Raw genomic sequence first — 13,427 nt, forward strand, 5'->3', positions numbered from 1 at the left:
AGATACGGAATTGGAGTTTGTTACCTGAACTCGGTTTCTAGTTGTTAATATTGCTATCATGTCTAAATATCTCTCTTTGTTGGAGCACTGCAATCAGGCAAGAGATAAACAGAAAGGAAGTGGATCCGCCAAGTAATCTGCCTTCTCCAGGGGAAATACAAATGTGCCAACTGTTCTCTTACAGCTTAGACGTGTAGTACTGAAAAAATGCACGTCTTGCTTCTGCTGGAAGACCATGTTGTTAACTTCTATTTGTTTTCTTAATTAGGAATCAGATGTGGCTTATATCCCAACGAGTGGCCTTGGGGGTGAAAACCTAGTCACAAGGGGTCAGTCAAGTGACCTCACACAGTGGTATGAAGGAAAGTGTTTGTTAGAGCAAATTGGTGAGTGCAATTTTCCTCATTTAAAAAATAATATTATAGTATCATAGAATGGTTTGTGTTGGAAGGGACCTTAAAGATCATCTAGTTCCAATCCTGTGCCATGGGCAGGGACACTTTCCATTTGACCAGGTTGCTCAAAGTCCTGTCCAACTTGTCTTTGAACACTTACAGGGATGGGGCAGCCTCAGCTTCTCTGGGCAACCTGTTCCAGTGCCTCACCACCCTCAGAGTGAAGAATTCCTTCCTTAGATTTATCAAAATCTCCTCTCTTTCAGTTTAAAGCCATTGCCCCTTGTCCTATCACTGCACACCCTTGTAAAAAGTCCTTTTCCAACTTTCTTGAAGACCCCCTTTAAGTACTGAAAGGCTGCGAGAAGATCTTCCTGGAGTCTTCTCTTCTCCAGGCTGAACAGCCCCAACTCTCTCAGCCTGTCTTCATAGCAGAGGTGCTCCAGCCCTTGGATCATCTTTGTGGCCTCCTCTGGACTTGCTCCAAGAGCTCTGTGTCCTCCTTTTGTTGTGGACCCCAGAGCTGAACGCAGTATTCCAGGTGAGGTCTCACGAGAGCAGAGCAGAGCAGAGGGGCAGAATCACCTCCCTTGACCTGCTGGCCACTCCTTTTGGAGTTGGCTTTCTGGGCTGTCAGCGCACATTGCCGGCTCATGTTGAGCTTCTCATCCACCAGCACTCCCAAGCCCTTTTCCTCAGGGCTGCTCTCAATCCATTCTCCGCCCAGCCTGTACTTGTGCTTGGGATTGCCCCGACCCACGTGCAGGACCTTGCACTTGGCCTTGCTGAACTTCATCACGCGTCCTGTGCGTTTCAAAATATATTTTGGAGGAAATGTGGGAGAAAGTCTTTGGAATGCAATATAGTTAATTTATCGCTAAGTGAGAGGTTGTTTGAGATAGTTACTGAATACAGAAATTCTAAAATGTCTTATCAATTTAATTGCAGATTCTTTCAAGCCACCACAGAGATCAGTGGATAAACCGTTTAGGTTGTGTGTTGCTGATGTTTTTAAAGGTTGGTTGTTTTTCTGTTTCCACCAATGTTGAAAAATGATGTAAAAATAAGACTTAAAATAGGAGTTTTATGTGTATCAGAAGTCTTGAAGAAAAATAGTAAGTTTTCAAGCAGTATTCTTTGTCAAATTTTAATAGTACCACTGAAGGAGAAACACACTGGAAGAGAAACTGAGGAAGAAAATCTGCATGACCTGCTAATTGGCTGTGTAATGAGTTAATGGTTCTGTGGGACAGAATTTGGGAGTTTCTCTTTCCTAAACTGTTTCTTGTTACCTAAATGAATGTTTCTCAAACTTTTTACAGGTGTGACTTAGGGCTTTTTTACCTTCCATTCCTAGATTTTAAAAACTTTTGACTTGTCCATTTTACGTTCATTGTTGTAGCTGTAAACGATGGTAAATTCTTTCATTTTCGTGTAAAAATTTGGGGGGATGAAGTGGAAGAAAAGGAGGGTGGCTTGGTGAGACTGTTATAAACAGCCAGGGATTTAATGAAAGGCAGCTAGCTATTCTCTAGCACAAACAGAGATACAGACAACAAGTATTATAACCAGTTTTTATTCCCATTGTCTGGAGAAAATAGATTACCTTGAGCCCTTAAGGTTTTCATGGTAAGCTTGATATTTTTTCCAGTTAAATGCATTTACATTTAAAGGTAATTTAGAAGAAGTAAGGTTCGTAACACTCATCTCATTTGAAACATTCCATAGGTCCTTTGAGAAATGTTGTGAACTGAACAATGGCATGATTTGAAATGTTGTAATTATTTGTCATCAATTATTATTATTGAAATTCTTATTTTAAAAGAGATTTTACTTTATATATAAGGTGTTTATAGAGGAAGTACAAACAAGCTAGATGAAAATACTGATTGTATTTGGAAGAATCTGTTTTGTGCCGTTTTGATGTGAGTCTTTGAGAAAACACTGGATGCTGTACATGCCCTGGGTGCCTGACTTAAGGTAGTGAAGCCAGAATGTTAAATATTGACACCTTGCATGAGAATTTACCCTGGTGTGTTACCACTAGTTTCATCATTTAGGCTGTCGCTCTATTTTTAAATTTTTTTAAATTTTGCAAGCTGTGGGAAAGTGTGTTAGGATTATTGATTGAGATCTTTCAAAATATCATTGCAACATTTTTGTTGCAGTAATCATTTTTGTGTTGAGTTAGGTTTCACAAAATGAGCAATTTTGACTAAATCTCTTCTGGGGAAAAGTCTGGTTTTTTGTTAAAGTATGCAAAAAATAATGGCTTTGGAAGAGATTCAGTTTACATATACAGGGTTTGTCACTAAATGTGGCCTTTTAGGTGGTTTTTAGGCTATTTTTTTTCTTTCTTGTGATCTCAAAACTTAATTGACTTGGATGCCACCAGAGGAAGTAGCTGCAGGTATGGGTACATGAAGCAGCAGTTGTTCTCAGCCCTATTCCAGTGCCTGTGCATGCTCAGGAGGAGCTGTCCATAGAAGTGTGTGAAAAGTGAGAGTGCTGAGCGTACTCTTACGTAGTTTGGAAAACCCCTTTCTTTATTAAGGTTACCCACACTTATGATTCATCTACCTCAGCCTGATTTTAGCTGTTGGCCTCCATAGCCCTCTTAATATTCTCTCCAGGCAAACTATCTCCCAATCCAAGAGGTCCCTGTAAATTCCTTCACCACTGCATCAGTCATCACCGTATTATAATGCTGTCTAAGATATGACTTGACTTTAGAGAAGCCTTGTCCAGCAGCCAAATCCTGAGGATAAAGAACATGTCCTGGCAGAACCCAAGTACCCTGATACACAGAAATCAGCCCATTTGTAATGCCTTGATTCTGTCCCCCACTATCCATTTTGTACTTGCATTGATTTCATGGGGAGCGGAAGGAACTTGGCACTTCGCAGGAAGCAATCATCAGGGGAGGGGGTGAGAATTCAAACACCACACTGGTTTACCAAGCCAGAGCTGGTGGTGATGTGGAGAAAAAAACAAAAAGGAGAAACAGTTCTTGATTATGGTTGAGAGTGATTGGGAACCTTCAACCAGTTCATGTTTCTGGTTGCCTGCAAGTACTTGCAGAACCAGCTTCAGGTTCTTTTGGGCACCATATTGAGGTGGTATTTGTACCATGACTTGGGGATTCTTTTTCTAGCAAGTATCTGCTGCTCCAGTTTTCTGTTGTTTTGACATCTGATGTCATCTGCTAATTGACTGCATTCGTCTAATTTGCTGGAATGAATACAGGAAAATTAGCTTGCAGGCATACTGGTAATATTTTTCCAGCTGGATAGATGGAAGAGCAAACTACCGAAAGAGCAAGTTGGTAGTATATGACCTCAAGATTTGAGGTCAGCTTGCTCTTTTGAATTCAGCTTTAAATTAAGCTTTTAATCTAATGTGACACACAAAACACTAAGATGCTTGCTTACCACTGAATTCTAATGTTCAACGGAAGGTCTATTTGCTGTTTGTGTGGATACTGAAGGTGTCATTGTAGAATCACTTTAAGAGGGTTCTTTTTAAACACACCTGCAAACACGTGCTGAGGAGGTGAAGCTTTTCTTAAGGTGTATGTGTGTAACTGTGCACGTGTAGCATATCTGTTGAAAATAACTGACATACTTGAAAAATGAACAGAGTATTAGGACATTGAAAAAGAAAAACTTTGCAGATCTTTTATTCAGAAATACTTAAGTCATCCACAATTATGGATGTGGATGCTCCTCATAATTAATATGCTCCTCAAATTAAATAGGACTGAATCAATCTTTGACTTTCCAGGAGTAAAAGTAGTATACTGACAGGGCATGTAGGATTCTGATTCAGTTAAACAGTATATGGCATAGGAATTTGCATTCCTATGCATGGGAATTTTTGAGAGGTCTGTGGTGTGTTTTTTTAATCTGTAATTGTAGTGAGAAAGTGCTGAATTAAATAAAACTGCTAGAAATGAAGGGGCTTAATCTAATACTGAAAAACTAAAAGATGTTCCTTCATGTACCTACATTTGTTTAAAGAAGGATATTTCTCCCTTAGTTCTGAAAAATATAAGATCTAGAGGTTTTGAATTTAATGTTTCATTTTCATTATGATGCGCAGCTGGCTGACTTGCAAGTACTGAACACTCTACTGGGGGGAAAAAACCTGTCTTAATTATATTAAAAACTTACCTATGCATTACTGAAGCACTGACTTTTGATGGGCAATTGACCTTATTATGAAGTTTTTTGAAGTTATAACTGTGTTTATTACAGACCAAGGATCAGGATTTTGTGTGACTGGTAAAATAGAAGCAGGCTATATTCAAGTTGGAGAACGACTTCTGGCAATGCCTCCCAATGAAACTTGCACTGCAAAAGGTACAGTCTTCAGAAGTGTGTTTACTTTCAGGTCAATACTGGGCTAGAAGCAGTTACTGAAATGGTAACAGACTGTCAAACTGATACTAACTGTCAAACATAAAATGTGAAAGCATAAAACGAATTTCTTTAGATGTGACTGTGTCTGTATAAATATGTCTATGAAGGATATGTGAAATCTTGCGTGGCTTTTTTTTTTTTTTACCATATCAGATATTCCACACGTTACAGGCTCATGGCTTTTGACACTGCTTTATGAAGAACCTGTAAAAACATCTGAGTTCCAGCAATGTCTATAAAAATATGCAGTATATTAATCATTACTGTTTAGCTTTGCTGTAGAGTGTTACTGCTGTTAGGAAGTATGAGGATGTTGAAGAAGCTTTAGAAATTAATCTTATCAATTGGATGTGAAAAAGCTTGAGAATTAAGTCTCTGCTGTTTGATGTTCGTGAGATTTGTCACTGATCCTTTCATAATACACAAACTTTCAGGATATAATTGTCCTGAGCAAGTAGAAAAGAGAAGAAAATCAGATTTAAATTTCAATACATTTGATTTCTGAAAAGAGGAATAGCTAAGCCAAGACATGTTAGCTGTTTCCTGATTAAGCTTACTGTCTTTTTACTACAGTTATTTTTCTTTCATATGCAAATAGAAGGATAAAATTATGATTTTCCTACATTGACCAATGAATAAAAAATTAAGCTCTCAAAACAAATGAATAGGTTTTCATATCTAACTGTTTAGCCTGAATTCAGCAATGTGCTGGTTTGACTGTCCTGTTTTGTTCCAGAACCAGCTCTTTTAGTGCCAATTTGGGAAGCTCTTCAGTGTGCCTGTTTATATGGTTGTATGCACATTGTTCATATGTACAGGAATGTTATGATAACATGGATGAGTATGGGTATGAGACCACTGTAGTCACTCCTGTGTTTTGGGAGTGGAGGAAGTAGCATTGAAAAAGTTGTGTTTTTTCCAAGTATCCCCAATGGTACAATTTTATTATTTTCATGGCTGAAATGGAGGTGAAGATTGGGGATATTAGTTCATGAAGCAAGTATTATTTATATATAATGTAATGAAGAGATTTTTTTTTTAATTTATCATACAGTATTTACTAAAGGTAGTGTGCACATTAAGATTCCAGTTTTTCATTTCAAGAGGCTGAGTTTCACTTAACTCTGTGAGAATGGCGTAATTTCACATATATGTGAAATAATTATCAACACTGCTTGAAAAACAGTACTTAACATGCCTGTAGTTGAATGATGCTTTCTGGCATGTTTTTGACAAGTGATTTTGGGAACAGATTTGCAAATCAATAAGTGCAATCTGCAGCCAGATAGAACTAGATCCCATAAATGTGTGCAGTGTTTATAAAAAGTGGGGTGTTTTTTTCTTTCTTTCTTGGTGTCTACCAGAAATCTCAGAATGTTAAGTCAGGAGCAATTGGTTTTGTCCTCACCTGCCAGCCAGGTTATCTTTTAAAGCAATTGAAGTGCCTCAAAATCAGAATAAAAATTACTTTTCAAGAAGCTTTCTAACAGACGCGGTGTCGTAAACGAAAGGCATGGGTTACGCTTTTTTATGAAAGAGTCAGCAAATCCACTTAAGGTAAATGAAAGTTGACATCGTACCATTAAAGTATATGAAAGATGCGGTCTGGGTGTGCGTGTGCCTCAAAGGAAGGGTGGGGCAGATGCGGAGATACTCGTACTACGGCATTTTCAGGACTGCGTCATCTGCGCTGTGAGACAAGTGCCAGGTCCCCTCTTCTGGCTCAGATAAAGCCATGTTGTTGTGCAGGGTGGGGTCCTCACCAAGGGGAAAACAAGCTTCCTCAGTCTTCTCGGTTAAAAAGCTTTTACTCTCAACCCATTCATACTGAAAATCGATGAGTAATGGTTGATGAAGCACAAATGGCCCAGACAGAGCTGTTTGTTTGTAGCTCAGAACCTAGGTACTTCACTGTGAGGTTCTGTTCTTACTCATTTCCAGGAATCACACTGCACGATGAACCAGTTGATTGGGCTGCAGCAGGAGATCACGTTAGTCTCACTTTGACCGGCATGGATATCATCAAAATCAAGTGAGCAAAACTGGGTTTCAGTCTAAGTAACGGTTTGTTTTTAATGAAAAGCTCTATAACTATTACACTTAACAATCAGCGGTTTACTTGAAGAATGATGTGGCTACCAGGATATTTAAAACCAAAGTGATGCCTATCACCTGGCTCGCATGTGCAAACGTTGGAAACATCTGCCACGCGTACAACGGCAGCCTCAGAAGGATACTGTTAGTTTTCGTACTTTGCCCTACTGCTGACACTGGGTAACCTTTAAAGCCTTTTTTCTTAAGACTTGTCCGTGGACATTTTAATTGCTGAATTATGTAAATCCTTATTGCTAAATAAAACAATAGATTTTTGAAGAGCTTATGGAATCGTAAATCATTCTAACAAAACACCTCCAAACAACTGCCGTTGCGTACCGATAAGTAAATCTGGACAAGTGGAAATGATGGAAACTGTTTATTTAACATGTTTTGCTGCTTGTTACATTTGTTTTGGCGAATGCTTCGCTGACCCTTTTTTGGGGGGTCTGCTACATTCAGTGAGACGCAGCAAATCTCTTTGTGCCTATTTCAGTCCATAGGTTTCAAGCCGAGCGTTAGCCTCAAGCTTTTAGCTAAATGTCAGTTGTTCAGAAACTTGGATCCATAATTTCTTCAGCTTTTACATTGCAGTTGGACTTCAGACAGCAAACCTTCAAGATACTGTTTGAAAAACTTGCACTGATAGTTTTGCAAATTTATTCTCTGCTTTTAAGGGAAGAGTACAGGCTCTTCTGTATTTCCATTTCATAATGGGGTGTGATTCTCTGTGGTGAGGGGGGAAGTCTTGTTCTACTTGTTGAATGAAGGCTTGAGTCAATTCGTTACCTTCATGTCATTCACCTTTTGGAGATGCGTTAGATTTGTCAAGAAAAGGTACAAAGTTTTTAAGTCATCTTGATATTGATGAAATTTGATTACTTCTTGATGTATACGTTTAATCATGCTGTTTGTTCTCTTCAGTCGTGTTTTTCTGGGTAGGAGTAATTTTCCTTTCATTTTAGATGGCTAAAAGTAGCCACTGTGAAAAAGCTGTGTCTAGTCTACCTTATTGTCATGTAACGAGCAGCAGCTTGCTTGTGATTCCATGCAGAGTTTTTTTGGAAATGAGTGCTGCTGAGAGCCTAAGTTTTGAAAGTCTTGATCATGATGTTCCTTTATCCACAAAATAGTTGAGTTACAGGCAGCAGCACTGCAATTTTGGGCACCCTGCAGTATGTTATTCTATGGATCTTGAACAACTAATCTGAATGAAGGTCTTAATTCTTCAAAGTACCTACGCACAGGAAACAGTGACGTTTTTAGAAACTGATTAGCAGTGGACGTAATTGTTCACTGAACTAGACAGACCTCTTCATGCATACCCACAAAATACCGTAGACATTGTCTAGGAATTAATTTCATTACAGGCTTTAATATGACGTTCCTGATTCTACACGCACACCCCCTGCCCCCACCCCCGGTTATATTAAAGTGGAGCTGTCTTTGCTTTGCTTGTCTTAAATATTTACCTTTCTCCAGTGCAGTGATTAACATTTGTATGTCAAGATATATTATCAGTTTCTTTTGTTCTCCTCTCTTGTAGTGTGGGCTGTGTGTTTTGTGATCCCAAGGAACCCATTAAAGTTTGCACTCGTTTCAGAGCTCGGGCTCTCATCTTCAATATTGAGGTCCCAATCACTAAAGGATTTCCTGTAAGTGTCTGTGAAAGTTCCTGTGTTCATCACAGGTTGCTCAGAGCTTTTCTTCTCTATGTTTGACCTCCTGAATATGAGATGCATTTAGTGTCCAGAAGTGATTCTGTCTCTCCAGAGGAAACGGATTCTTCTGTAATTTGAAGAGGATGTAAGGGGCTGTTGCGGCTGCTTATATGTATTATACTTGCTTTTAATACAAAGCTGAGCCATTTCAGAGAACATGAATTTCACCACGGTCAGGCTAGGCTGTCCTTTAGAAAGTTCACGCCTTGTAGGAGTATAATGATGCACTCAGTTGTAAGATACCTTTTAAAATAAATAAAATATCAATGTGTGTTACAGAACTGCACTGAAGTGGCAAAAGCAAAAACTTAAGAATAAAAAAATGTATTTATGATGAATTATGACATGACCTTTGTGTCATATATGTAGAGATGACACAGTTTAGGAACTAGGAACAGTTACTGAATGTGAGGCAGAGACTCCTATGAGAGAAGTTTCATAAGCATTTGTTTAAAAAAATCAGTCTTAAAAGAAGTTGATGTTTTCAAGTATTGGCACCTGGGATTTCTGATTATTGTAGAATGTTTAATAACTGAAAAAAATATTTTAGGTGCTTTTACACTATCAAACCGTAAGTGAACCTGCTACTATTAGAAGACTGTTGAGTGTCCTGCACAAAAGCACCGGTGAAGTGACAAAGAAAAAACCTAAGTAAGTGTTTTGAATAGTTAATAATTATTCAAGCAATGGGCTAACTTTTGATTAATATACGGTATATCAAGCAGGTTCTATTATGAAGCAATAACGTGTTTGTAAGAATATGCTTTCATTGTTTTGGTTGGTTTCATGTTTAGCTTTGAGTGCTTTACAGAGTGAAAAACCTCGTGTCCCCTTGATAAATACCAAACATCTGAGAAATAAATGGCTTGCCTAAGGTCAATTGCAGAATTAGGACTGAGTCCTAGATCACAAGCCCTGCACTTAAATGATTTTTTTTTTTATTTTATTTTTTTCACATTCTCTCTTTTCTTCCTGTAATCGCATGGAATCCTTGGTATAATTCTAGAGATAGGGTGCTGTCTGAAGTAAACTTGACTAGACAATAGGTCAGAGAAAGAGAGATTTAGGGAGTCTTCCCATACAAGTTACAATATGGGAATATCCCTCTGATTATTAAAAGCTGTATTTGGGTAGAAATGCTGTTCAGTCCATACAGTGTTATCAGGATAATACTCTTCCAGAAGTTACGTGGCAGCAACTGTTGCTGAAAGGTAACGGGAAGAAAAATCGTTACTTCTACAGAGCAATGAATTGGCTCTTTACTCATTGGGTTTGAAACAAGACTTGATTTCTACTAGATGTGAAAAAAACAGATATTAATGAGATAACTAACTTGAAAACAATTTGCTAAATGTTCTGGTGGATGCCCTTCCCTAGAAGTTTTTAAAGAAAACTCGGATGCTTTTATAAAAGTTAAGCTCTAGGCAAGTGAGTTTTCAGTCTCGTGGCTTGGGCTATACTTGAAATCTGTCTCGTTGTACTTTTGGCATTTTAAGTTGATTTTTTCCATGTATTCTCTGTCCTCTTTTTCATTTATGCATGCATGTATTTATTATAGAGTTTTCTGCTTATTTACCTGCAGGTTCTTGACTAAAGGACAGAATGCTCTAATAGAATTACAGACTCAAAGACCTGTTGCTCTAGAATTGTATAAAGATTTTAAAGAGCTTGGGAGGTTTATGTTACGCTACGGTGGTTCCACTATTGCTGCAGGAGTTGTCACAGAGGTATGGCATTTTTGTAACAAACTTTTTATACTGTAAGGGAATGGCGTTAACTTTCACGGAGCATTTAGTTTTTATGGTTAAGACGTGGTTTACATCCGTTGGCCTAAAAGGTGAATTTATTCTGCTGAAAAAGAGACAGTGCTTCAGCAAGTTGTGAGGAGAACTTGCCACCGTTCTGTTTGATTAATTAGGAGCAAAAATTACTCTATCTAGAATTTTTGAATGTTGTGCATTTTTCCCCCCCTCTTGAGTTAAAAAAAATAACCCTTTGCTATTTTAACATACGTCAGTCTTTCTGAAATCTTATTGCCTGTATAAATTATGCCAGGGGAAATTTAGGTTAGATATCAGGAAAAATTTCTTTAAAGAGAGGGTTGTGAAGTGTTGCAACAGGCTGCCCAGAGAGGTGGTGGAGTCCCCATCCCTGGAGGTGTTTAAAAACCGTGTGGATTTGGTGTTGAGCAACATGGTTTAGGGACCCTGACAGTGCAGGGTGAATGGTTGGACTCGATCTTGAGGGTCTCTTCCAACCAGATGATTCCATGATTCTATAATGTACCAAAAGTAGTTTGTAAATAAGAAGTGTTGGCCGTTTTTACTGTAGCTAGTTTGAGTCCCAGATCTTTTTCAGTTAGCATTAAAGACAGTTGCATATTTGATTCTTACAGATGCCCATGAATGTTTTCTGATCCTGTGTGAGAGGAAGCAAAGGCTGTGGGGCTAAATATAAATGTTTTGCCTTCTATTAGGAGCAAAAAATATGGATGTCCCTCTATCTGTCACTTAAAACAATCTTGCTATGATTTTTAGATTAGAATTTAAGTTCTGATTCTAGGCCTGAGGGAGAGCAATTTAGTCATGTTAACCAAGTTCTGGTACTGAGACTTAAAGCTGAGTCATTTAATGTTCCATTTAATGGAACTAGAGCGTGAGAATTTCTGGCTTCTCCCTGTGCACGCAGGAATGATGCGCTAGGTCTGTCAGTGACTCTGGGCCTTATGGAGCTGTAATGCTCATAACAATCTATCTGGTCTTAAATAGGATCCAGAATTAGGGCTGTAGTCTTGGACTTATTTTTCATTAAATTTAACTTGAAGTGAATGAGGTCCTGTTTAGATCTATGATGCCCAGTGTTTGTAGAATTGGGGACTAAATAACTCTTTAATTGTTATTTGGGAATTACTGTTTTAGTACTTGTGATCTCGTTCCAGAGAATTTCAGAGCAAAAGGAATTATTTTTTTTCACAGCTAACTATACCATGTTGAAAAAGCTGTGATTATTTTACATTTAATACTTCATTTTTCATCATACCTTCTTTTCCATTTGCTTATATTTTTAGATTAAAGAATGACAGTGGTGCCAGAACTTCTGCCGTCCAACCAAAATGCAATCAGATATCCAAACTTCTGTTTAAGAATCCAGTTAATTCAGTTGAAGGAACAAGTGCAATTAATTAGGGAGAAGATGATGATGACAAAAGTTAAATTTTGTGAGACATCTGGGGAGCCCTTCACCAGTCTCTCCCACTGCAGAACAAGATGCCAACTGACAAGGAACTGCTGATGTTGCACTTCTCGATCTCAAGAATCTCATGTGTTTCTTCCATGTGGAATTTACCCCTTAGAGTGCTTGATGGAAAAATCTTAGAAAGTTGAATTAGAGAAAAAGATGATGAATCATCATGAAACAAACTCCTTACTTCCAGACATAAATTGTTTACATATTTTCTTTGATTTGCTTTTTTGCTGCACATTAATTCAGTAAAGTAACTTTATTGGTCTAATATATTTTTAGGTTTGAGTTAAATGCGTATTCAGGGGAAAAAAGAACTATTTGTGTTGGTTTGAAGAGAATGGCATGTAGTATTATCCCGGGATTGTTTTCCCTGTCCCAAAATTTATTTAAAAAAAGAAGTTTTCTTTTGCTGTGTAGTGGAAGCTGTGCCAACATTGGCTAATTTTATTTTTTAAACTGTAAGAGTAATAAAATAACTTTGAGCATAATTTTTGACTCCTTCATCTTTTGTTATTTAAACAGTTCTAAATTGCGTTAAATCGTTCTTTACTTTCCATAACTCAGAAGTTTCAGGGTAAACTTATGAGTTAAAATGCGAAACTGGCATGCGACTTGTCCTTCTGTGGAAAGAATTTCAGTTTTTCTCATGTTGCTCAGTGCACCTACTGCGCACACGCAGCTCTTTCATCCAGACTTAGTGCTCTTTTGAACAAAAGCTGGCAGTTTAATCTTCAGATGTATGCTAAAGCCAGATTGTTGTGCTTACTCGGGTCTGTAAATCCTTCCTTCTTTTCAGTGAAAGGGCAGGCAAAACCTCCCAACTGAAAAGAGGGTCCTTCTGCCATCCCCAACAGGACAGACACAGCTTACTACAGCTTGGAAGACTTTTCTTCCAATAGGAAGTCAGAGGACCTCAGGTATTTCAGGACCTGTGCACAAGTGTGGAGTGGAGCCAACTCTACTTTGACCATAGTTAGTAGTGTGAGGAAGGAACTAAAGTACTCGCTCCAGAGCATCAGTCATAAAGCTGTGCCTTGTGTAGTGAAAAACAAAAAATTTACGATCATTATTTAGTTCAAAATCATGTTTGGTCCATACTTACTCTTCCCACCTCCTTTTTTTAGTAACTCTTTTTTGCACGTGCATGCTTTAGCCCCAGTTCAGCAGATACCTGCACTTGACCACAGAGATAAATCTTACTGCTGACTGCGTGCGCGTTTGTCGAAGTATCAGCAATGCTTTATGTGGAAACGACTTTCGTAGAATCTTAGGAATCTGAAATACCTGAAAACCGTTATTGCCAAAACTGAAGCTTAGGAGTTATCACTGTTTGCTACGTCCTTTTATAGTCCGGAGATTGCATTTAGATACTTACTGTTTCAACATGCCAGCCGTGAAGGTTTCCGTGCGCTTGCTGTATCCCAGAGGTTTGTGCTGCCAAGTTCCTGCGTTGAACCTGTTCCACTTGAACTTGCCTTCAAACCTTGAAAATGGTCGCTTTTAAGTCAGCGGACAGCTGAAGTGCTACAGGCAGAAGAACGTGTCTTCAGTTT

At 38.4% G+C, this 13,427-nt stretch overlaps 1 protein-coding gene across 1 annotated transcript in view; it reads left to right on the forward strand.

The window, feature by feature from the left end:
* HBS1L (HBS1 like translational GTPase) overlaps positions 1-12,362 on the forward strand; it is a 67,362-nt gene extending 55,000 nt beyond the window's left edge. Inside the window, exons 11-18 of the mRNA XM_086631230.1 lie at positions 269-386; positions 1,344-1,412; positions 4,652-4,756; positions 6,758-6,848; positions 8,457-8,565; positions 9,182-9,282; positions 10,214-10,358; positions 11,699-12,362. Coding sequence (XP_086487356.1) covers positions 269-386; positions 1,344-1,412; positions 4,652-4,756; positions 6,758-6,848; positions 8,457-8,565; positions 9,182-9,282; positions 10,214-10,358; positions 11,699-11,710 — 750 coding nt within the window. The 3' untranslated portion in view covers positions 11,711-12,362. The remainder of the gene's footprint in view (positions 1-268; positions 387-1,343; positions 1,413-4,651; positions 4,757-6,757; positions 6,849-8,456; positions 8,566-9,181; positions 9,283-10,213; positions 10,359-11,698) is intronic.
* The last annotated feature ends 1,065 nt before the right edge of the window (positions 12,363-13,427 follow it).

This window comes from Tauraco erythrolophus, chromosome 2 (genome assembly GCF_009769465.1).
Source record: "Tauraco erythrolophus isolate bTauEry1 chromosome 2, bTauEry1.pri, whole genome shotgun sequence".
Classification (NCBI taxonomy): domain Eukaryota; kingdom Metazoa; phylum Chordata; class Aves; order Musophagiformes; family Musophagidae; genus Tauraco; species Tauraco erythrolophus.